This window comes from Rutidosis leptorrhynchoides, chromosome 5 (assembly GCF_046630445.1).
Source record: "Rutidosis leptorrhynchoides isolate AG116_Rl617_1_P2 chromosome 5, CSIRO_AGI_Rlap_v1, whole genome shotgun sequence".
Lineage (NCBI taxonomy): Eukaryota > Viridiplantae > Streptophyta > Magnoliopsida > Asterales > Asteraceae > Rutidosis > Rutidosis leptorrhynchoides.
The window spans coordinates 115,875,629-115,900,112 of NC_092337.1; the positions used below are offsets into that span (position 1 = coordinate 115,875,629).

The 24,484-nt window shown below is 33.4% G+C and overlaps 2 protein-coding genes across 2 annotated transcripts; one reads left to right on the plus strand and one right to left on the minus strand.

The window, feature by feature from the left end:
- Positions 1-13,879: 13,879 nt before the first annotated feature.
- On the minus strand, positions 13,880-14,917 carry LOC139850626 (CASP-like protein ARALYDRAFT_485429). The gene is made up of 4 exons (XM_071840179.1): positions 14,784-14,917; positions 14,259-14,360; positions 14,178-14,208; positions 13,880-14,089 (listed from the first exon to the last, which is right to left on the minus strand). Exons 1-4 carry the CDS (start codon positions 14,915-14,917, stop codon positions 13,880-13,882), a joined length of 477 nt encoding a protein of 158 aa, XP_071696280.1.
- A 5,900-nt stretch (positions 14,918-20,817) lies between these two features.
- Positions 20,818-24,462, plus strand: LOC139850285 (thioredoxin-like protein HCF164, chloroplastic). Its single transcript, XM_071839874.1, has 4 exons — positions 20,818-21,020; positions 23,264-23,491; positions 23,938-24,041; positions 24,137-24,462. Exons 1-4 carry the CDS (start codon positions 20,844-20,846, stop codon positions 24,417-24,419), a joined length of 792 nt encoding a protein of 263 aa, XP_071695975.1. The 5' UTR covers positions 20,818-20,843; the 3' UTR covers positions 24,420-24,462.
- The last annotated feature ends 22 nt before the right edge of the window (positions 24,463-24,484 follow it).

Genomic DNA, 24,484 nt, shown 5'->3' on the forward strand with positions numbered 1-24,484 from the left:
TCTTTCTTGGAGCAAGCGACTCAAAACCCTTAGCGATATCAAATAGCTCGTCAAAAGTCTTCGCCGAATTCCTACTAATCCTTTCTTGATAGTTATCATTCAAGGTTCGGTAGAAATCTTCTTTCAACATGTGATCGTTCCCGTCATACTCCGGGCAAAATTGGGTCTTTGATAAGAAAGTGGACTTGAGAGTGTTCAAATCCATTGACCCTTGCCTTAAAGTACGTAACTCGTCCTTAAGCTTTGAAAGATCGGCCGAAGTTCGGTATTCTTTGAAAAATTCTTCTTTAAACTCGTCCCACGTCAAACTCATACTTTGTTCTTCGCCATAAAGTCGGATTTTCGCGTCCCACCACAACTTGGCATCACCCCTTATCATGCTACTACCAAACCTCATCTTTTTATTGAGAGGGCACTCACTAGTAAGGAAAGCCCCCTCCATATCGGAGATCCATCGAGCACTCTTGAGTGGGTCTCGTTCACCTTCAAAGGTGGGAGGTTGAGCATCTTTGAAGTTTTTATAGTGAAATTCTCGTCTTCCCGCGTTATCCTCTTTAAGAACAATCTTAACTTGTTCCTTGACTAGATTGACTACTTGTTCGTCAATCGAATCCAAGAACATCTTCTTAACATCCTCTAAGAAGGCCTCATGACGCCTTTGCATAATGGCCTCAACCTTGGCCGTAAACTCAACATCCTCGCTCGAACCCCCTTCATTGGTCTCGGGTCCGTTTCTCGTCTTCATACTATAAAACGGAAATGGTTAAGCAACGAACGAGAAAACTTAACACATATGTATGTACATATACACCACACTACCCCATCTTGCTCAACAATCATCGTACATCTCTTGTTTGACATGGTTTGAACCCGTAACAATGGTAGCTAATCATTGTTACGCCAGCACGTCGCATTAACTTGCTAGTACAACGTCTATCTCGCTTGATGATTTCTAACACAACACAAAACAATTAGCGCAAGGTTAGTTCACATAAACCTAAGCACTAATCAACTCCCGGTCCGACCAGTCTCCTACAAGTCCCGCATAAAGCGCATACACAAATAAATCTAAGTCTAGGCACCTATCTCAAGTCGCCTAAATCCCTTAGACCATGCTCTGATACCACTTGTAACAACCCAACCCAATATACAATCGAACACGTGTAATAAATTTTTTTTTTTAGAAGAGTGCGCCACGCGCACCACCTCAGGGTGCGCGGCGCGCACAGGCCCACATTCAGTTCTGACAAGTTTTGTAAATTTTCAATTAAAGATCTCCCACTTCCCGACATATTTAGACGAAACGCTTTTCACAACATGTTATAATGGTTAAAACTCACACGATTCAATAATAAAATGAGTTTTACAAAACAGGGCCCACATCGGCCGTTTTACGAGTTTCATACAAAAGTTCGAGTTTCGACCACACTAGTTTAAATTCCAAATGACACTATGAGCATGGTGTTTGGGGTTAAACTACCCATATCTCGGTCAAACTCCAAAAGCTATCACATCCCAAAAGCGTCCCCTAAACAACAAGCGGGATCTCTAATCCAATCGAAGGCCCTTACCCTTGTCAACGCCGGAGCCTATAAAAAAAGATAAACAACAAGAGGGTAAGCAAAGCTTAGCGAATGCAATAATTATACCCATATATATATAATATACCTACTTGCAATCACTTACACATATACCGCATACAAGCTAGCAATACAATTAGCATACCATCTCAAGTACAAAGCTAATAATCTCCAACAAATCGCTACTTGCGTAATCAATAACATATAATCGACATAATATAATATGCTACAAAACAAATACACAACCATGGTTAACCATTCTCGCGTCATGGTGCTACCGGCTCTTTGGTTCACACCATACGCATTTGTCATGATGCTACCGGCTCTTTGGTTCACATCACAACTTGAGTCATACTCACGCTAGAGTGCTACCGGCTCTTTGGTTCACACTCTAACAACGCTAAGGTGCTACCGGCTCTTTGGTTCACACCCTAACAAATCGTGCTATAGCGCTACCGGCTCTTTGGTTCACACTATAACACACGTACTATGATGCTACCGGCTCTTTGGTTCACATCATAGCACGCTCGCACATACTATGACACTACCGGCTCTTTGGTTCATACCATAGCATACAAATAAATACATTACATACATATGCATATAATCATTCCACTCACCTTAACGATTTGGTGACAATTTATACCTCCACAAGCTTCAAAGCAAGGTACCTAATATAATAAGTACTCGATCAACAAACAAACTTGTTGGACTAAATACCAACACTTCACTCAAGTGCATTTAATGACTTAAATGCATTAAATGCCCCGTTTTCACCAAAACGGCCCTTAAGGGTCAAGACCATCATTAATCACTCAAAAGCTAGTGATCAAGGTCCAACAACACAAACTATTACACAATTAGGGTATTTCATACCCATAATTCCCAACTAGGTCAATCATTAGCCCTTTGACTAATTTAAAGTCAACACACCCATTTCGAGTCATCCACTAACCCATCTAACACCCATTTACTAATTTACTAGGTGTGCTAGTGATTAACTAACCAATTAGTACTCATAAACATCAATTAACATTTTGAAACCCTAGGTTAGTCGCCATTGAGTCTTCATGACTCCATCTTACCCAAGAACACCCAAAATCATAAAATATGGGTTTTATGTTCATCACTATCCCAAACCCTAACCCTTACATAAAATCAAAGTAAGAAAATTAAAGTTAGAACATACCACTACAACCAAAACATAGCTAGAGAAGAGATGAACAACTTTATAACTCGAGTTAAGACTCAAAACTAGCTCCTTCTTCTTTTGCTTGAGCTTTCTCACACAAGAATCTCACTCTCTCTCTCTCTCTCTTTAAAATTAAAGTGAAGAAGATAAGGTTGTTGAAAATGGAGTTAATGTTACTCCAAAACTGACCTACTGGCCTTTAACTCGTCCATAGGTGAAATTATCAAAATACCCATCAAAATATCTGAATAAAAGAGCTGAATCCGGCTACAGTAGAGAGTGCGCCACGCGCACTCTTAGGTGTGTGCTGAGCGCACTAAGCCCAGTCAAGCTTATGACTTCTGTTCAACTGCACAATCATTCCCACACTTTATGTACTCTATTTACTCTGCTGTACAATGAAGATTAGGGTCTTACACATAAAATTTCAAAAAAAGGAATTGAAGTAGATAGAACTAAAGTAGATGTAATTGCTAAACTTCCACATCCCACCAATGTTAGAGGAGTTAGGAGTTTTCTAGGGCATGCCGGTTTTTACCGACGTTTCATAAAAGATTTTTCTAAAATTACCACTCCTATGAATAAACTCCTAGAAAAGGATGCTCCATTCATCTTTTTAGATGAATGCATCAAATCTTTTAATATTCTTAAAGAAAAACTCACTAATGCGCCGATCATGATAACGCCAAATTGGAATCTACCATTTGAACTCATGTGCGATGCAAGTGATTTTGCAATGGGAGCCGTTTTAGGACAAATGATTGAAAAACGATTTCAACCTATTTATTACGCTAGTAAGACGTTACAAGAAGCACAAACAAATTACACAACTACTGAAAAAGAACTCCTTGCTATTGTCTTTGCTTTTGACAAATTTCGTTCATATCTCATTCTAGCTAAAACGGTGGTCTATACCGATCATTCTGCTCTTAGATATCTATTTTTGAAACATGATGCTAAACCACGATTAATCCGTTGGATCTTACTCTTACAAGAGTTCGATATTGAAATTCGAGATAAAAAGGGAGCAGAAAATCTCGCCGCTGATCATCTTTCTCGTCTTGAAAATCCTGAATTAGAAATTCTAAATGAATCGGCCATACAAGATAACTTTCCTGATGATTATCTATTGAAGATAGATTATAATGAAATTTCATGGTTTGCAGACTATGCAAACTACTTAGTATGTGGATTCCTTGAAAAAGGGTTGTCGTAACAAAAAAGAAAGAAATTCTTTAGTGATATAAAACACTATTTTTGGGAAGACCCACATTTGTTTAAAAATTGTCCCGATGGAATAATACGCCGATGTGTATTCGGAGATGAAGCTAGTCAAATCTTAAACCATTGTCACACAGGACCAACAGGAGGGCATTATGGGCCTCCACTAACAGCAAGAAAAGTTTACGATGCTGGATTCTATTGGCCTACAATTTTCAAAGACGCACACCTTCTTTGTAAATCCTGTGATGCTTGTCAAAGGGCCAGAAAAATAAATCAACGTGATGAAATGCCACAAAATGTCATTCAAGTATGTGAAGTATTTGACGTTTGGGGTATTGACTTTATGGGTCCATTTCCAAAATCTCATAATAATCTCTACATTCTCGTTGCCATTGATTATGTATCTAAATGGGCGGAAGCACAAGCTCTCCCGACTAACGATGCACGAGTTGTAGTCAACTTCTTAAAACGTCTTTTTGCAAGGTTCGGAACACCGAAAGCTTTAATAAGTGATCGGGGTACTCATTTTTGTAATAATCAACTTGAGAAAGTTCTCAAAATATATGGAGTAACTCATAAAATCTCAACCGCTTATCATCCACAAACAAGTGGACAAGTTGAAAATACCAACCGAGCTTTAAAACGTATTCTAGAGAAAACTGTAGGATCAAATCCGAAGGAATGGTCCATGAAATTGGAGGATGCACTCTGGGCTTTTAGAACAGCCTACAAAACTCCAATTGGAACCACACCTATAAAGAAAGAACAAAGAAATGGCATGATAAAAGAATCAGAAGTTCAAAAGAATTTAAAGAAGGAGAAAGAGTTCTTCTTTTTAATTCACGATTCAAGTTATTTCCTGGAAAATTGAAATCTAGATGGTCTGGACCATTCATTGTCAAAAGAGTTTTCCCATATGGAACAATAGAGTTGATAAATTCCAATGGGATTGAATTTAAGGTTAATGGTCACAGAGTTACACATTACATAGATAGTCCAATAGAAGTTGAAGATGAAGTTAATCACAATTTCGACACCACAGCTAACTAAGTGTGGGAAAATTCGAATCTTTTTAGGGTAATATGTATTTCTGTTAGAGTTAGATATTCTGTTTTCGTGTAGTTTCTGAGAATGGAATCCGAATGGTCTTTCCCTAGCAGACCCTAAAGAACTTGTCTTCTCCCTCCATTCTGAATTTTTATTTTTTTAGGTTTTACGAGATGAAGAATTCCTTTGATTTAAACCATGGTCTAATGCTACACGCTTTGATTACTAAACATAATAATGACACACTCCCGAGTGACCTGGTATCAGTAATAAGAGGCAGATGTGATGAAGTAAGGAAAGAACTCAGAAAAGATCATCATAAGATACATTTTGGTAAAGGCAAATCAAAGTCCGCAACAAAAAAAAGAGCACGGCACCTAAAAGATGTCATAAATGCAGAAAATGGTCACACGAAGGTAAATGTTCAAATAATCAAATATATTCAAATACCGAATTTGTTACTCTATGCAGAGAAGGACCGTTTATATGTTTAGAAGAAAAGATATTGAAGAATCGAGGTTACGCTTACGTAGCTATGGAAAACCAAATCACACGACTCTCCTATGAGTCGGCTAAAGCAGGTCTCTGAGAATTCTATCTCATAGGTAAGTATGTACAGTTTTTATTTTTATTTTTATTGCTTTTAACCTTTTGATAATAAACGCTGAATCGTTCGCTATAAAGTATTAAATTGGTATTCAATAAAATTAGGTATGCGTAACCAAAATTATTGATATCATACAAAAATTTATTACATCACTGCGAAATTTACCGTTTATTCTTAAGGTATAAATATCTTTAATCAATCAACCCAAAATATTTCAAAAATTCGTCAGGAGTAAAACTAGGTAATATAGCCGAAATTACTTTACCGAAAAGAGGGGCGTATATTTTTGATAATATTTGATTGATTAAAGTGGGATAAAAGACCAAAAAGATTTTTAATTTTATCTTTACCATGTTTTTAAAATTAATATTATAAATTTTTAAAATCAATATATTTAAGTTTGTAAATATTTTAAACTAATATTTTTAATATAAGTTTGTAAAATTAAAAATATTAATTATATTTAAATGAATTTTTAATTTTATGCATTTTAAATTTAAGTTTGGTGTGAATTTAAAAGCAAAAATTTACTTTATTTCACTAAGCTAAAAATATGATTTTTAAAATTCGTCGTGAGTTGAAGACTAGGTCATTGAACCAAAATTGCTTTACCTGAGGGCGGGACGAGAAATTTTATTATCATTATTTTTAATCTTATTGATCTAAAGTATGCAAAAAAAAAAAAAACGCCAATATGTTTGGAAACTTTGGTAAAATTTAATCATTTTTCTACGCTACTCACCCTCAATAATTTAAATTGTTACTGATTTCTTACAAATGAGGGCATTGCAAGATCTTAAGTGTGGGAAGGGTTAAATTCTTTCGGATTTTTAAAATTTTTTGACTTATACACTTGGTTACCATTAAAAATACTAGTAACACAGTAGTTGTAATAGAATCTATTGCTCTCTGATAATAAAGAACAGCCCTAGTCTTACATACTGACTACCCAATTCTAGTAAAAATTTTCAAAATTTTCAATTAAATAAACTCAAAATCATGTTTATACATATTTATGAACGATAAAACTAGGAGTTAACACCGAAATTATTGTTACCTCGGAAAGGACATAAATTGAGAAACAACCCAAAATGTTTGAATTCATTTAAAATGGAATAGAGGAAAATAAAAAGGCAAAGAAAGGAAAATAAAAGCCAAGTGTGGGAAAAATTTACCAAATTATTTAGAACATATATCACATATTTTTGTACAAATAATTGAAGATACTTTTGTTTTGGACGATATTTATCAGTTTTACCCAGTTTATTGTAAATTAAAAGGAAGTAAAGTCTTCCGAAAAAGACACGCGCTTCTTGATTTAGGTCAGGAAGTTGTCGTCCAGACCAGTTGTAGAGTCTACGAAAAACCTTAAAAGTTTTCTCGAAAATCAGCTGAAAATCCACGGACCTCAGCATCAAACAGGGTCGCCAAGTGGTCAGACTTATCCTAACCATGAGAGGATCTGCCTCGTACAATGGGGGGCACCGTGCAAATTAGCATATAAGACTAATGAATCAGATCCCCAGAAAGGATAATCTCCTTAAAGATAAAAAATTAGCTTTTAAGACTGATATTACTCAATCCTTGAGATTGACCTTAAAGATTGAGAATTCAAACTCATGGAATTCGATGATATCTAAACTCGAACTTGAACGAGAAAATATTTTGATCAAATTACAAACCTATTTGTTTTCTGAAAACCCTATTTTCAATGCGTTTATTACCATTGAACGTAAAATCCTAGGAATTCACCTGGAATTCATTAGGTCACCTGAACCAAATCGGGTGTCAACCGTAAGAACGGTGGTTGCATAGCATGGTCAAAGACAGGATTTTGTGCCAGACCGAAAAACTATAGGGTGATCTTTACTATTGCTCCTACAAAGGATAGTAATTGCATTCGACACGTTATAGACCATAATCAAAAGCATGTCACGGGACATTGCCTTAACAGTTGCTTGTTCAACGCTTTCCTTTACAACCGGACGGTAGTTTACCGAAAGGTAATATACGGAGCAAGTATACTGGACGTGTTGCTTTCCTAATACAAGGTTAGCAAGTGGGTGACACATAACCATAAGTTTTGAGCTAAAATTTTCAATTCTGGAACCCACAAAACCCACAAAAACAATTTCGCAAACACCGGTGAAGGGTTATTTCGGAAAACTTATCTAGGGTAAAAGCGAGATTGAATTTTCAAAAGGTCAAATGTTTTCATAAAGATCCAATTTCCTAAAGGATCTAAATTTTCATAGTCATGTGAGACTGTAAACCACAACGTTACTACCAATGTTCATACCGCCGTATAGAAATCACTGATGTACAAAGTGTGAAGAATAAAGAAGTGATTCTAGTATTTTTATTTCAAGACTATATTGCTTGAGGACAAGCAACGCTCAAGTGTGGGAATATTTGATAATGCTAAAAACGAACATATATTTCATAGCATTATCCCTCAAGAAAGACAAGCTTTTAGTTGCAATTGTTCTATTTACAAGTGATATTCGTTTAAATAATAAAAAGTGAAGACAAAAGACAGATTCGACGAATTGAAGGCGCAAACGACCAAAAATCTCAAAAGTACAAAGTACAATCAAAGTGGTTCAAATTATTGATGAGAAACGTTTAAAAGTTACAAGAGAACGAGCCACAAAACGTAAAGTACAAGATATTAAATAGTACGCAAGGACGTTCGAAAATCTGGAACCGGGACCAGAGTCAACTCTCAACCCTCGACGCAAAAGATTAAAAATTACAAGTCAACTATGCACATAAATATAATATAATATATAAATAATTCTTAAAATTATATATATATATTATATTATATATTAAAAACCGTCGGCAAACTAGACGATTGTGAGCTGGATTCCCAGGCCATGCGATCGCATGGCCAGAAGGCACAAATACCATGCGATCGCATGGAGCAAAAAGGTTGGCCACATCTATAAATTTCGCAGTTTTCAGCCGATTTATGCACATCTTTTTCTACTCTCTATCTCTCACTATATATATATATATATATATATATATATATATATATATATATATATATATATATATATATATATATATTATAATTTTAATTTTAATTTAAGATTAATAATAATAAGGGTATATTAGCGAATGTTGTAAGTGTGTAAGTCGAAATTCTGTCCGTGTAACGCTACGCTATTATTAATCATTGTAAGTTATGTTCAACCTTTTTAAATTAATGTCTCGTAGCTAAGTTATTATTATGCTTATTTAAATTGAAGTAATCGTGATGTTGGGCTAAATATTAAAGACGGGGTAATTGGGCTTTGTACCATAATTGGGGTTTGGACAAAAGAACGACACTTGTGGAAATTAGACTATGGGCTATTAATGGGCTTTATATTTGTTTAATTGAATGATAGTTCGTTAATTTAATATAAAGATTTACAATTGGACGTACCTATAAATAACCACGTACACTCGATCGGACACGATGGGCGGGATATTTATAAGTACTATTAATCGTTCATTTAACCGGACACGAGAATGGATTAATAGTCAATGGACTTATTAAAACAGGGGTGAATTATATACAAGGAAAATTGGTATAATTATAGTTTAAGTCCCCAATTAGTTGGAATATTTGACTTCGGATATAAGGATAATTTGACGAGGACACTCGCACTTTATATTTATAACTGATGGACTGTTATGGACAAAAACCAGATGGACATATTGAATAATCCAGGACAAAGGACAATTAACCCATGGTAATAAACTAAAATCAACACGTCAAACATCATGATTACGGAAGTTTAAATAAGCATAATTCCTTTATTTCATATTTCATCGCACTTTTATTTACTGTCATTTTATTTAATTGCACTTTTAATTATCGTACTTTTTAATTATCGCAATTTTATTTATTGTCATTTTATTTATCGCACTTTTAATTATCGCACTTTAATTATTGTCATTTACTTTACGCTTTAAATTAAGTTTTATTTTTAATATTTTACATTAGGTTTTAACTGCGACTAAAGTTTTAAAATTGACAAACCGGTCATTAAACAGTAAAATCCCCCTTTTATAATAATAATACTACTTATATTTATATATATATTTATATACAAATTTAGTTTTAAAAATATAGCGTTAAACTTGGCTAGATCCCTGTGGAACGAACCGGACTTACTAAAAACTACACTACTGTACGATTAGGTACAATGCCTATAAGTATTGTAGCAAGGTTTAGGTATATCCACTCTATAAATAAATAAATAACTTGTGTAAAATTGTATCGTATTTAATAGTATTTCGTAGTAAAAATATAACTATTTCGTATACACCTCTACGCACATCAGAGTTGTAGCGAAAATATAATTTTTGTGTTGGAGATATGTTGTGAAGTAGTTTGCTTGGGAGAATGTTTAAAAGGTAAGTAGCCATTTCAAGGGCATGATGCCAAAAGCGATGTGGAACGCAAGAGTGAGATAAGAGAGTACGGAGAATATTGTTTATGGCTCTAATTTTACGTTCCGCTTTTCCATTTTGAGATGAGGTGTAAGGACACGAAAAAAGAAATGTCATACCATTGTCTTCACAAAATTTATGAAAAGATGCATTATTGTATTCGGTGCCATTGTCACATTGAAGTTGTTTAATTTTTCGACCGAATTGTGTATGTATGTATGAGTGGAAATTTTTAAATATTGAAAACACTTGAGACTTGTATCCAATGGGAAAAGTCCACAAAAAATTTGTGAAGTCATTTAAGAAATAAGACATAATATCGATGTCCACTACTACTCACAATTCGAGAAGTCCACAAATCACTATGCATAATATCAAAAGGTAAATAAGTAGACGATGAGGAAACATAAAATGGTTGTTTTATATGTTTGCCAAAAACACATGATTGGCAAATCTTATTACTAGAATTCGAATTACAAGTAATCGAATGATTATTTCTAAGATATTTGAGAACATCATTGCCCGGGTGACCTAGTCTATGATGCCATAAATCTTTTGATAAAGCAATAAAGGTAGATGGTGTAGATAATTGACGCAGCATGGAAGAGTGGAGTGGATAAAGATCGCCGGTGCTGTTACACCGTAGGATGGTGGTTCCCTTCGGATATTCCTTCACAGTAAAACCAAAAGGGTCAAAAGAAATAGAAACATGATTATCAGTGGTTAGACGTCGAACAGATATTAGGTTTTTAATAAGTTGGGGTGCATAAAGAATATTAGATAAGGACAAGGATTTATTAGTGCTCGGAATGTAAGATTGGCTGGTCCCGTTAATTGGAATACGATGTCCATTACCAACTAAAATATATTTTGAATGACTCGAAGGAAAATAATACGAGAGATTACCTTGTGATCATGTCATGTGTGATGAAGCACCCGTATCCATGTACCAATTATTATCTTCCAGTGGATGCAAGCTCATAGTGTACATAGCAGATTCAATGTCAATTGGGCTGGACGAAGTAACAGAATGAGCATATTGGCTGTGAGTGGGACGTGGGCCTAAAAGGCCAGGTTGGCCATTATATGGAATCTGTTTGGGCCAGGCCATTGTGGGAAAGGGGCATGCTGAAGGAACCCAATTTTGTTGTTGCCATGTCCACTGCCCGTAGTTAGCATTAGGGTTGGAATTTGGATTTGGGTATCCAGAATAGTGTCGTCCCCTACCTCGTCCATAACCCCCACGCCCTCTGTAATAGCCCCGATTGGAATTCCTGCCTCGATTGTACTGTCCCCCAATACGATTATTATCAGAAGAAGGTTGGGGTTTGGCCGATTGTGGTGGTGTGGTGGATACGAGAGCCGTTCCGGCGACGGATGCAGCGATGGTTGCTTGTTTTGATTTTCAGGTTTCTTCAAGTATAAGTTTGGATCGTGCTTCATAGAACGTCGAGAGTTTCGACATATGACTGATATGTGAGGCGACAGTGTCATAAGCTTCATTGAGAGCGGTAACCATCTGCAACACTAAGCGATCGTCATCAATTTCTGGACCCACATTAGACAATTGATCTGCAATTTGTTTAAGTTCTTAACAATATGCAGATGCATTTGGAAAATCGTCGATTTTGATGTTATTGAATTTGTGTTGCAGGTGAACGAGACGCGTGTGGCGATTGTCATGAAAAATATTTTTCAGACGCTCCCACACAGTCTGAGAAGTTGAGTTTTTCTTCATAAGGGTGTTCATTAGTTCTTTCGACACTGTGCCATATATCCACTGCATAACAATCGCATCTAGGCGATCCCAATCTTCTGTTGGAGGAGTGGTGTTGGTGCTTGTGGTTTGAGATGTGGAAGAGGAGTCTTCTTTGGGAATGATATGGTCGATTACCAGGTGAGCTCGATAATGGATCATAAACAATTCGGACCATGATTCATATAATCCGTTTTCCATCTCTAAGATTATTGGGATTGAGTTGCGGATGTTAGAAACGGTGCAGGCAGGGTGGATTTTGTAATCTGACATTTTTGTGAATGAGAAAAGAAGAAGATTGATTGAATGATTGAAGAAAGTAGAGAGGTAAGGATCGTATTACTTTACTGATACCATGAAAGAATTAGACTGTGTGTCTTGTTTATTGATTTCCATTCGTTTATATAGATACAAAACAAATCTTCTCGTATCTTCCTCTAACAAACATTCCAACATATTAGGAATGGATACACTATACAAACATTGACAGCTATACATAAAATCTTATACAAAAATAATATAGTTAACTTGTGATAGAATATATACGGCTATTAATTTTAGTATAATATATAGCTATATACAAAAAAGTGAAAATACACCTTATCCTTGTAAATTTTCTTAAGTTCAGCAACACCCCGAATCCCATTCTCCACCAACTTCTTCAAATTTCTTGGTCCCACACCAGGTATTGTCAACAAATCAGGGTTTCCAGGTAGCAACAGCTGCCCATATGAGGTTGACTTTGTAAAGCGATGTTTTGACTCCGAAATTCATCATCAATTCTTCGAATTGGGATATGAGAACTAGTAGATAGTTTCACGAAAAAGATTCAAACACATCTGCACATTTACTTTTCTTCAATTGTTCCTGAATCATCTCGGAGGCAAAATCGGGTAGTACCCATTTGCTAGAATTTGTGAAGGTGGAACTAGGGTGTTTTTTTTATTATTATTATGATGAGCTGATATATAATGATGTGAAGGTGGAACTAGAATTTGTGAAGGTAGTACACATCTACACATTTATAATTTAATTTGTTGATTTTATAAAACTAGGGTTTTTAATTTGGGAATGATGAAGTTGAGATGATGAGGATGAGGGTGAAAAGATAAGTTAAATAATAAAGAAAATAAATAAAATGAAAAGACCAAATTACCCTCACATGCTTTGCACATGACTGAACAAACGGCTGAAATTGACAGAATCTAGACGGAAGGACGAGGGATGTAGAATTGTGATACATTAGGAACGAGGAATGCACAAAAAAAGAAAAAGAAAAAAGGACATGGAGTCAAATTTGATGTAAAGTTCGGGGACGAGGAATGCAATTTTGTCAAAACGACTTTCCTTGTTATATTTGCACTACACCTGATTCGTTTATGGCAGTTTATTTCCAACCCAAATGTGGGACACCGATTACTAAATTATCACCCCTTTAATTGGTGGACACGTTCAACACCATCTCGACTCTTCTCGGAGTCCCTACCTCATCTCCGGTCACGTTCATAATCATCTCGGTTTAAACACCATCTCGACTCTTTCTGAAATCCCAACCTCATCCTCCGTCACGTCCACAGTCAACTCGGTTTGAACTTCCGCATGCCCACACATCTAGGTTACAACCTGAGTTTCGTAGTACTATAAAACCATTTAGTGGTAGAAGAAGGTTCTCCTATATGTTTCTATTTCATATCCGATGGGAGACACCGATTACCAAATTATCTCCGACAGATCTGGTTCTGAAATCTGAATATTAAACACACGTGTTTTGTTCTTGTGATGTTCCCCTTTATTCATACGTTTATGTAATTGTGAAGAGTATCTGAGAGAGATAAGTCAACTCGCCATAAGAATTTCCTTGAAGTGTAATAGGAACATGATTTGGGCATAAACTAGTTCTTCGTCATTAAGTGACTAACTTTTTACATGATCATTTATCAACCAAGTATTATGTAATAAATCTAATAAATATAAATATATATATAGCAACTCTCTTTTGGCTCTGTACAATTATAATAATTCATTTAGTAATTAGAATATAAATAAGGTAGCAACCAAAGATTCAAAAGCGCAGACGCTAGAGATAAGCTCCATGACAAACATGCCATTGTAGCAGACAACTGAAACCTGCTACACATTTTGCCGTCACAGAAGGCGGCACCCGCTTCTGTAACCATAAAATCCGATACACTTGCTGTCGAACACGCCGCTGCTAGTGATAGAAAAGAAAGAATCTGTCATCATTTTTAATTGATCAGTATCATTAAAAGTCATTTGAAAGAACTGTGATTTTAGCTGATCATATCACTATATAAAACGTACCCAATCTCCTATAACAATAACCATCACTATTAAAAAAAAAAAAATAAAAAAATAAAAAAAAAAAAAATAACCATCACTATTTGTACTTGGTGAGATAGCCGTTTCACAAAAACTGAGAATGCATCAACGATTGCAAGTGTCAAACTCCATGGAATCACCAAACCATTAATTGTCACCAAGAAGCTGAAAACCGAAATATTATTTTTGTTACATAAATGTGGAAGTAAGCTATGCTTAACAAAACAATATCAAGAAGATATAGTGAATTTTTCTATTAGGTAACCTCTTGTCCTACAAACTATTACAATACTAACAATGAGTAAAACGGGTAAACAGATAAAGGTTTCTATTTATGTTACCAGGGTAAGCGAAATTTTTTTATTCAGATGTACGCCTACCTAACCAGGTCATTTTTACAGGCTACCCAAAATATGCTTCCAGTGACGTTTAAACCTGATTACCTGAAACCTCATGTGAGGATATCAGGACCGTGACCACTATGTTATTTTGGGATGATACAATATTACTAATATTACTGAGTAATTAATCTATACTCTTATTAGAGAAAATTCGCTTTATTTACATAAAAAGTGAAGATGGATGTACCAGAAAGAAGTATAAGCGTAGAAGTCGATGCCAAGACACATGAAAAGAAGAGAAGAGAGAGAAAAGAAAGCTTGTCCTAGTCTTAGTGCCAAACTGGCGCTGGTCCCCATTGAACCTGGCAACTCGGGTTCCATCTATGGATGCTTGACGAATGCAATTCGGCTAGCTCACTTCTTATTACCAAAGAATGTAAAATTCACAGTTCATTGGCCGGAGCGATTAATGTAGCAGCGTTGCAGGTCATTCGATTAATCAGATGGTATGTGATTTGTAAATGTTAGTATGGGTTAAAGTTATTTTGTAGGGGAGGCTTAATTACAGGCCATTGAACTTTAAGTAGGAGTGGTAGTAGTATGATATTCGTTTTCCGTTAATGGACGAATATGTAAGGCTTTTGAATATCATTATTGAATTATTATAACATTAGATTATAAAAATTTAAATTTATCGTTTGACTAACATAAGAAAAGAAACTTATATTAAAAAGTAAAAGTTTTCATAAACATTTAGAAATAATTGTTACAAATACTCTTGTATTTGTATAAATGATAGTATGCATATATTGTACGTGTGAGGTTCTGATAGTTGTTTAGTGATAGCATCCTGGTATACTGGGCCAAGATATATTCCCATATCCAAATTGTACTGATGTCCCTCTTTTATTTTATATAATAAAAATAATATAATTTTTTTAAAGGCAAATTAATATAAAATACAATTCGTCCAGGGAGGTTTTACCGTACTGTATTCAGGAATTCGGTCTGGTTCACATGCTCGTATGAATTGATAGATCGGGTCTCTATTATGCGGTTTGGGTTTCCGCCCAATTGAGCGTGTGTTCGTGAAAAATGATCCGATAAGTGATTTCTTTCCCCTTAGTAATTTCAAACCTTGCCTTTCAAAAAAAAAAAAAAAAAATATATATATATATATATATATATATATATATATATATATATATATATATATATATATATATATATATATATATATATATATATATATATATATATAATTGTGTTGCTACTAAAAAATAAAATATGGAATGAGTTAAATGAATTAATTATCGTTTATTTCGTATATTTTGGTGTATTTGATGACTATAGAGTGTTAGATGATAAAGTTAGCCCAACCCGATTGTGGTCTTAGGTCCACTAGGGTTTGTAGGTTTATTAGGGTTTGCATTGTAATATAAATTTCGCATATTGAATAATAATCACGTGTTCAATCGTCTTACATGGTATCAGAAGCTAGGTTTAGAAACAAAGTTTAGAAGAATTAAAAGTTAAGAAATCGTAATCCTCCGATCACCGATTAAATATTGGTGATTCGGAGGGATTGGTCTCGTATATTGTTTCTTGCTTCAAGTATTTTATTACGTGTTTTTATTTTGTTTTTTTATCCATTGATTTCTTCACCCGTCCATCAAACTGCTCAAATTGGCTACTCTGCCTAAAACCCTTTAAAATCCCCACTAACCTATCATGCTTCTTTTTTATCGTATGGATTTATTTAGCCGCCACCTTGTCTGTTATCCTTATTTTCGCCACCTCTGCCTTTTCAAGTAGTGGTTCATAAATTCGAAATCAACCTCTACAATCAACACCATTCTTGTTTATTTTATTTTCTATTTCCTTTTTTTTTTTTTTTACCAAATCAAATAGCTGCGCAATCTTTCAACTAATAATTGTTACACACAAAAAAAAAAAAAAAAAAAAAAAAAAAAAAAAATCTTATAACTTTCGTTTTTTTTTTTCCCTGTTATGTTATCCTTTTTTTGACAACCCTAATCGGTGTGGGGATGAGCCGCCTAGCCTGACTAGGTTCCAAACCCCGAAAAAAAGAGGAATAAAAAAAAAAGAAAAAAAAACTCTCTTGTTTTGCAGCGTTGAAGAAGATTGTATCGGCGGAAAAAGTTCAAAGCACAAGTTCTGCTCAATCCTTAGGCAAGCAAGCCACGACGTAAAAAAAACGTTACGGAAAAGGAAACGCAGTCAAGCAACGCAACCAAACAACGATATCAATCAATTCGATACAACAAATTAAAGAGAAAATATGTGTTTTTTTATGTTTATTGTTTTCTTCCAGTCCGAGCTTTCGCGATTTCGCCGCTCGAACTGCGGGGGAGTGTTAGATGATAAAGTTAGCCCAACCCGATTGTGGTCTTAGGTCCACTAGGGTTTGTAGGTTTATTAGAGTTTGCATTGTAATATAAATATCGCATCAATATTGAATAATAATCACGTGTTCAATCGTCATAGAGTAGTGAAACCCTTTAATCAATCTAACTTTAATTAATATAGTATTACATCTAATTTATTTATTTATACCTTATATAACCAGTTAATTAAATAGACAGCAAACTAATAAACTTTAAATAATTAATCAAATTAAATACATAAACCATCAACCAATAATTTACCAAAATATATTCAAATGAACTTCAATTACTAGAAAATGTACGTAAAAACCTACTTATAAAAAAAATATAAAGATTTACAAATAAAATATTTCTTGGTCCGTAGTATTTTTAAAATAAATCATTTTCATTAACATAAAAATTGATTCATCATCTAGTCTAAATAATAAATGGATCTTCTTTAAATAAAGTGGGAAGATCATTTATTCTGGTTGTCCGCATTAGTGGGTTAAACAAAGAAACATTTGGTGTGCTTAATTCCATATTTGGTGATCGGATCCTGACCGGATATATAAGCTTAACGATAGACCTTTGAAATAAATAATTCAAATTCTTTATTTTTAATTTGGGTTATTTTTAATTCAAGCTTTTAGAGATTCTTGTCTTTAAAGTTTGAGGTGGTCATTTAGTCGTGAAAGTATCTTTAGAACTCGTTCTTAAAATAATTATTTGTCAAATCGATGTTTGCTTATAGTCATGCGTATAGTTTCACAGCATAAAACTTGGTTCTTAAAACTCAGTGAATTTGTAATTTTCAGTGCAAAAATTTTAGATTTTTCGATTTTGCTCTCAGTGGATTTTTGTTTGCCCAAAAGTCTTCATATTTTGCCCCCAAAACCTTTGTATTTTTCCCAAAAGTCTCTGTATTTTGAACAAAAACCTCTATATTTTGTCCAAAAACTTCAATATTTTGCCCCAAAAAAATTGCTAGGTTTTTAAAAAAAAAAATTCGCCCTGAAAAAAAAAAAATTCCTGCGTGTAAGGAAGCTTAATGGCCATATAGATATATAATTTTCTTATCCACTCCAAACTTTAAGTGGTCAAATCTATAACTAACTAAGAATTTACGTGTTTTATAGGCGGAGATTGCGCACGACAGTTATAAAAATAGCTACACTTGCAATTGATCACCGTCTAGAACTTAAGGTTTTTTTTTTTAAATATAAACTATATATGTCTTTCAGTCAAATGATCTTATCATACACTCTCTAGAGCTTTAGACGAACTCTTTTTGCTATTTACAACCATCAAATCGACCATGAATCATTCGTTGGGAATAAGTATTTAATCACCCTCGATCGATCTTCTAATCGTCAAGGGTTAATCCACGACACTCCCGGAGTGTTTAATAAACTGCACCCAAATTTTAAAAATCTTTAGGAATATACTATTTACTTGAATGTTAAGAGTACTATGCTCGATCAAGGTGTTTGACAAAATACTCGGATATGATTTGTGTAAAGTAGACATAAATACAGTGTTCATTTTAATTCGCTAGCTTATTCGAGCTTATTTACTAAAAAAATCTTACTTATGTTAAAGCTCAGGTTTAAATTCGAAATTCTCGTAATTAATTCGGCTTATTAACACCTCTAACTACTTACGGAGTATAATTATTTAAAAAAGCTAAAAGCTAGTTATTACATTTGTATTTCGGCATAAATAGTACTCTTAAGTTAATACAGAGTATTATTATTTATATAGTCTAATAAACCTCTTAAATGATGATGTTATCATTATGTTAAATACCCCTTAATTTTGCTACACCATGATGTCATTATTATTATTATTATTATTTTTAAACCACGACTAATAATGATATAAACATACTTGCCGGTTATTATTTTTTTTATTTAAGAAAAACACTGCTGATAATAATTTGCGTATAAAACCATCCTCATGCACACCAATTCCTCCACCAATTCCTTTCTTCTTTTTGTTTTCCCAATTCTTTTAATCTTTTTCCAATTCTTTTAATCTTTTTTTCCCCAAAGAACCAGGTATGTTCTTCCTATGTTTATATGTAAGTAATGGTAACAGTTTTTTATACTTTAACCATTAACCATTACAATTTTTTTTATACTCCTCCATAAATACGTAGGTCATTGTTGTGTTTGTATGCATGTATACTCATGAACGAAACAATCTCATAGGTGGGGACCTTATCATTGTATTTAATAGGTACACAAAACTATTTTAAATCAATGTCAATAGTTAAACATTTTGGAAATTCAAAATTGTTTCTAACCATCACTTGCAATCCACAATGTCCTGTTATTGTATTTTTGTTAAAGAATAAGAATTTGACAACCAAAAACAAATGCCAAATCATATTGCGATTATTTATGATGAAAGTATATAGTATAATTGAAGGATTCAAAAATCATCATGATTCTCACAAGGTTGAAACAGGTATTTTCGATCCCTTTTTTAATTCTAAATAAATACCATCTTAATTTACTAATTTTTTTTGTTATATATCTTTGCAGTTTTTTATAGTATTGCTTTTAAGACCCGTGGTCTTCCTCGTGCACACATATGTTTGAAGAACAAGAATATGCTGCTTAAGAATATGTTTCGTTACAGTCTTAATCTTTAATTTGTTTATATTGGCTCAATATTTGTTATTTGTTTTTAGTTTCAAATTTGTATTACATGCTATATTGATGTCATTAAGATTTAAGATGTTATCATGATAAAGTTTGGACGAACTTTTATAATCGTAATCTTTATTCTCATTACGGAATACACTTCCGTAATACACATCCAATGAAACAACATTGGTAGAAGGGTTAACATTTAGAGAGATGTGTAACTTTTTATGTGAAAATTATGAATAATTGTGATTATATTTATAGAGATATGAAACGTGCATTTTTTTTTTTTTTTTTTATATATATGTTGATACAAACGTGATTTTTTATTTGACTTTTTCTGATTCTTTTAAATTTCAAAAATATAATGTGATTTGAATAAATCCTTATTTGATCCCAATTCACGTTATTTAATTTTAATATTAATTAATATTAATTTAATATTAATATTAATCTATATTCTATATCTGTATGTTGATGTCAAAATAGGGATTTTACTTTTTTAAAACATAATTGTAAATACATAACTATAAACAATTATTCCCCCAATAATTTCTATAATTCGGCATAATTATAACGAAAAAATATACAAAAGGCATTAGATTTTATAGTTTTAAAACAAAACTAGATAAGTATAAACAATTATTTCCTCGATAATTCATATAATTAGCCATAATTAAATCGAAAAATATACAAAAGATTAATATAATCACGTTAAATTTTAACTAGATAAGTATAACAAATTATTTGCTCAATAATTCCTATAATTAGCCATAATTAAATCAAAAAATATACAAAAGATTAATATAATCACATTAATATTATACAAATTTGTTTCTTACCCAATTCACGTAAACATACACACAAACTATTATTTAATTCATGACTACTATTATTTATTCAACATACACAAACTTATAGTTTCTTTTTAATTTAATATAGTTTGTTACTTAATCTTAGTTTATCATTTGAATTTACATTATAACATTAAACTAAATGACTTTAAATAAATCGTTTAACTCATTCGTTTAAACAAACTCGTGTTTTCACGAGTCATTCCACTAGTTATTATTAAATCCCTATTACATTTCTCTTATGGACTCTATAACCGAATTGAGCCCAAAACATGTACACAGTTAGCCCAAAATCCAATCTCACACCTTATCAGCAGCTGCCACGTCAGCTACCATAATACAAAGTCACCATTTCTCCAACTGAACTGTTTTTTTACTCCACCCCAAATTCTGCAAAAATAAAATAATTCCGATGGCTAGATTAGCTTCCAATCCCGTCGGACTCCATAAATTCCGGCCATCTCATTTTCACCCCACCGTAGATTCACTTCATTTCATTGCGCCCTCTATTTATTCCAGCAATAAAAACCTCAGATACCAGAAGTTATACTGTCAAATTGAATCTAATTCAACCAATTCCAACCCAGAGGTTAGTAATTCAACTGTTTATGGTGATTAGATTTAACTATTACAAGTTTGAAAGTTTATTTTCCGTTTGTGTTGACCGGTATTGTGTTTTTGTTTGAGAACCCTAATTAGCTTCATAACACTTTCACACACAAATTTAAGCTTTTAGCATTGGAATTTGGGAACCTGTTCATATGGTTACGCATAATTTTATGCGCATAAGGTCTGAAATTATTACCTATCCATGTTTTGAGTGTACATTTTGAGTCCCTAGTAGTTTTAGGTTTTTATTGAAGTGCGTTGATGTTGATACAGAATCAAAATCAATATAATAAGATTGGTTAAATTCACATAGAAAGTTTAGGCCCATATATGGCTTGTTTACTTGTGATTTATGTAGCTGTGGTGAATACAATGATTATTCAGTCAGTTCAAATCTTGTTTACTTGCCTCTCAAATTAATGAAACGCCTGAATACAGATATTATTCATTAATGTGAAAAAATCACACTTGTTCCAGTATAGCTATTCTTTGTCCAACTTTTCTCAATACTACCCTTCCCACACATACGATTCCCTCACATTAACGCATAATTTCCATCACATTGATCTTTTTTTTTTCTTTCTTGTTGATGTCATTTATAAAATTCATATTAGGTTTCGGATAGTTACTATTTTTTTTTTTGAAAAGCAAATATATATATATATATATATATATATATAAATATAAATATATATATATATAAATATAAAGAAAAAAACAAAAATGTACAAGGATATGGGGCAAAAAGACTTGCACCACACACGAATACCCGAATACCTAACACATATGCATGGATCTATAAACTATTTTTACAGAAATAGTGTCCACGACTCTAAACTCGAAGCAACAATGACTCGAATCAACCAGAATACTCGAATCAACCAGGATCTCGGTTATTGATGTCCGGAAAACCTAAGTTGATCGGATCAAGAAGCCAATGAAGCCAATCTTTGTGTATATTTCTCGATCGATTGCTAATCCATTCATAAGTTTTGACTTGAACCTCGCATATGATTTTTGATGAAGACCATGAATCATTCTTAAAGACTTTTTGATTCCTGTTTTTCCAAATGATGTAGCTCGCCGACCAAGTGATTGCTTGCCAAATTTTGGAGATTTTACCCGAAAAGTTCACATAATTAGATCCTCCAAGCAACTCTTCCAGAGTGATGTGCGAAGGCAAGTTAATTTTCCACCATTTATGAATACCCTCCCATACTTCTTGAGCAGTTTTACATGAAAGAATAGCGTGGTCAATTGATTCGGGAACATTATTACACATTGGGCATAATAATGTATCCAAAACAATCCCACGTTTCTCAAGTTCCGTTTTGACCGCGATCCTTCCTTTTACACATTATTACACATTGATTCGGATAGTTACTATTTTGAAAGTAGCTTCGGAACTTTTGAGAAGAAAACTAGGGAATTTGAAATGGATTGTCGATTTGGGCTTAAAGTTGTTGGTAGTGATGATTTAGGGTTTTAAGAGTTTGAAACTTGTGATTTAGAACTATGGTTTGTATAATGGGGCTATCGAATAATAAACGAAATTAAGATGAATACAAAAATGTTTTTCTTGGTTGCCATTGCTATTTACTTCGGAGTCGTCATGTGTATAATTTTATGCATATGAATAAAAGTTGAAGCAAAAAAAGAGAGCAGATGAAGACGAGTTATGAGTTTATATTATTGCCTCGTCTTTTAAATTTTATTCCATATATTTTATATTTTGTAAACAAGTTTATAAGTTATGAGTTACAGTTTGTTATTTAATAAAATCAAACATTGTTATTTTTTAATGTAAGGGTAAAATAATCAATTATTTATCATTCAGATAGTTTATTCAGCATAAAAAATAAACAAGATTAATTATTCACTAATTACTAGATATAGTTATCTATATCCATGAGGAACATAATAGAAAAAAATAAACAGCCCCTTAGTCTTTTTCATTAATTATCCGTTTACAATTTCTTGCTCTTACTTTTCATTTAAAGTTCAGATATTTGGATAATCCGATATCCAGATCCGAAAACTGGATATCCGAATTTCGGATGACCAAATCTACTATCCGAATTTTCGGATATCCGGTTTTGAACACCCCTAGTCCAGATTACTGATTTTCAAGTTGTCAATGAGAGTCGGACAAGATACTATTATTTATTTATTTATTTATTATATTTTTAATATTCCTAGTTGTTGCACTGAAATTCATTGCAGAAAAAGTTGATTGTAGAGTCTCCTTCTGAAAATGAAAACAACAATAAGACAAATGAAGTCGAAAGTTCTTCAAGTGATGGAGGATTTCCTGAAATGCCAAACAAGAGCTTAAACCGCCGAATTGCAGTTGTTTCTGTTGTTGGTGCAGTCGGTCTTTTTTTATCAGGAAGACTTGATTTTGGTGTTTCTTTGAAGGATCTTTCTGCTGCAGCATTGCCTTACGAAGAGGTTCCTTTTTGCTTACTACCATTTGTCAGTTCAGATATATATTTTCAATGAAGCTTACACATCATTATCATCTTTTTAGGGTGCTTTATCATGTAATATAACCTTTATCAATTTGTAGCCTAAGAGTGTGTTTAGTTGCGGATAATATTTTCTAGTTAACCATCTTTACTTTCTGAAAAGTGAACGATTTTTTATCTTAAGATTCGTTAAAAAGTTTATACATAAGGAGTTTTCAATTTCCGGATAACATAACAATTGAAAAACTACAAATTGGAGTTTTCCAATGTGGTTCTTTATTTTAGGGGAATTTTTTTGAAGAAGTCATATTGAACACGTTTCTGTTTATCGGGGCTTTATATGAAAATAATTCTGGTAAAATATTTGCACTTTTCTGCTAAACACTCCTTAAGTCATATTGAACACGTTTATGTTTATCATTGGTGTAGGCCCTTTCAAATGGGAAGCCGACAGTTGTGGAGTTTTATGCAGACTGGTGTGAGGTATGTCGTGAATTAGCTCCAGATGTTTACAAAGTTGAGCAGCAATACAGGTAAATAAATCACTTGTTCTTTCTCTTATAAATTAATCTTCTTTTGATAAAAAAATCTTTTATCTTATTAGTTCGAGAATTTTCTCTAAATTTAGGGACAAAGTAAACTTTGTCATGCTTAATGTCGACAACACAAAATGGGAGCAAGAACTAGACGAGTTTGGTGTCGAGGGTATTCCACATTTCGCGTTTTTGGATGGAAACGGTAACGAGGAAGGAAACGTTGTCGGCAAGCTTCCGAAAAAATACTTGTTGGAAAATGTTGATGCTCTTGCTACCGGAAAACAATCGATCCCGCATGCGCGAGTCGTTGGTCAGTTTTCGAGTGCTGAAGCGAGAAAAGTGCACCAAGTAGCTGATCCAAGAAGTCACGGTTAACTAATTCAAGATATGTATGTAATGTAACGAACTAATGAAATATTGATTGTTTGTATCACACATCC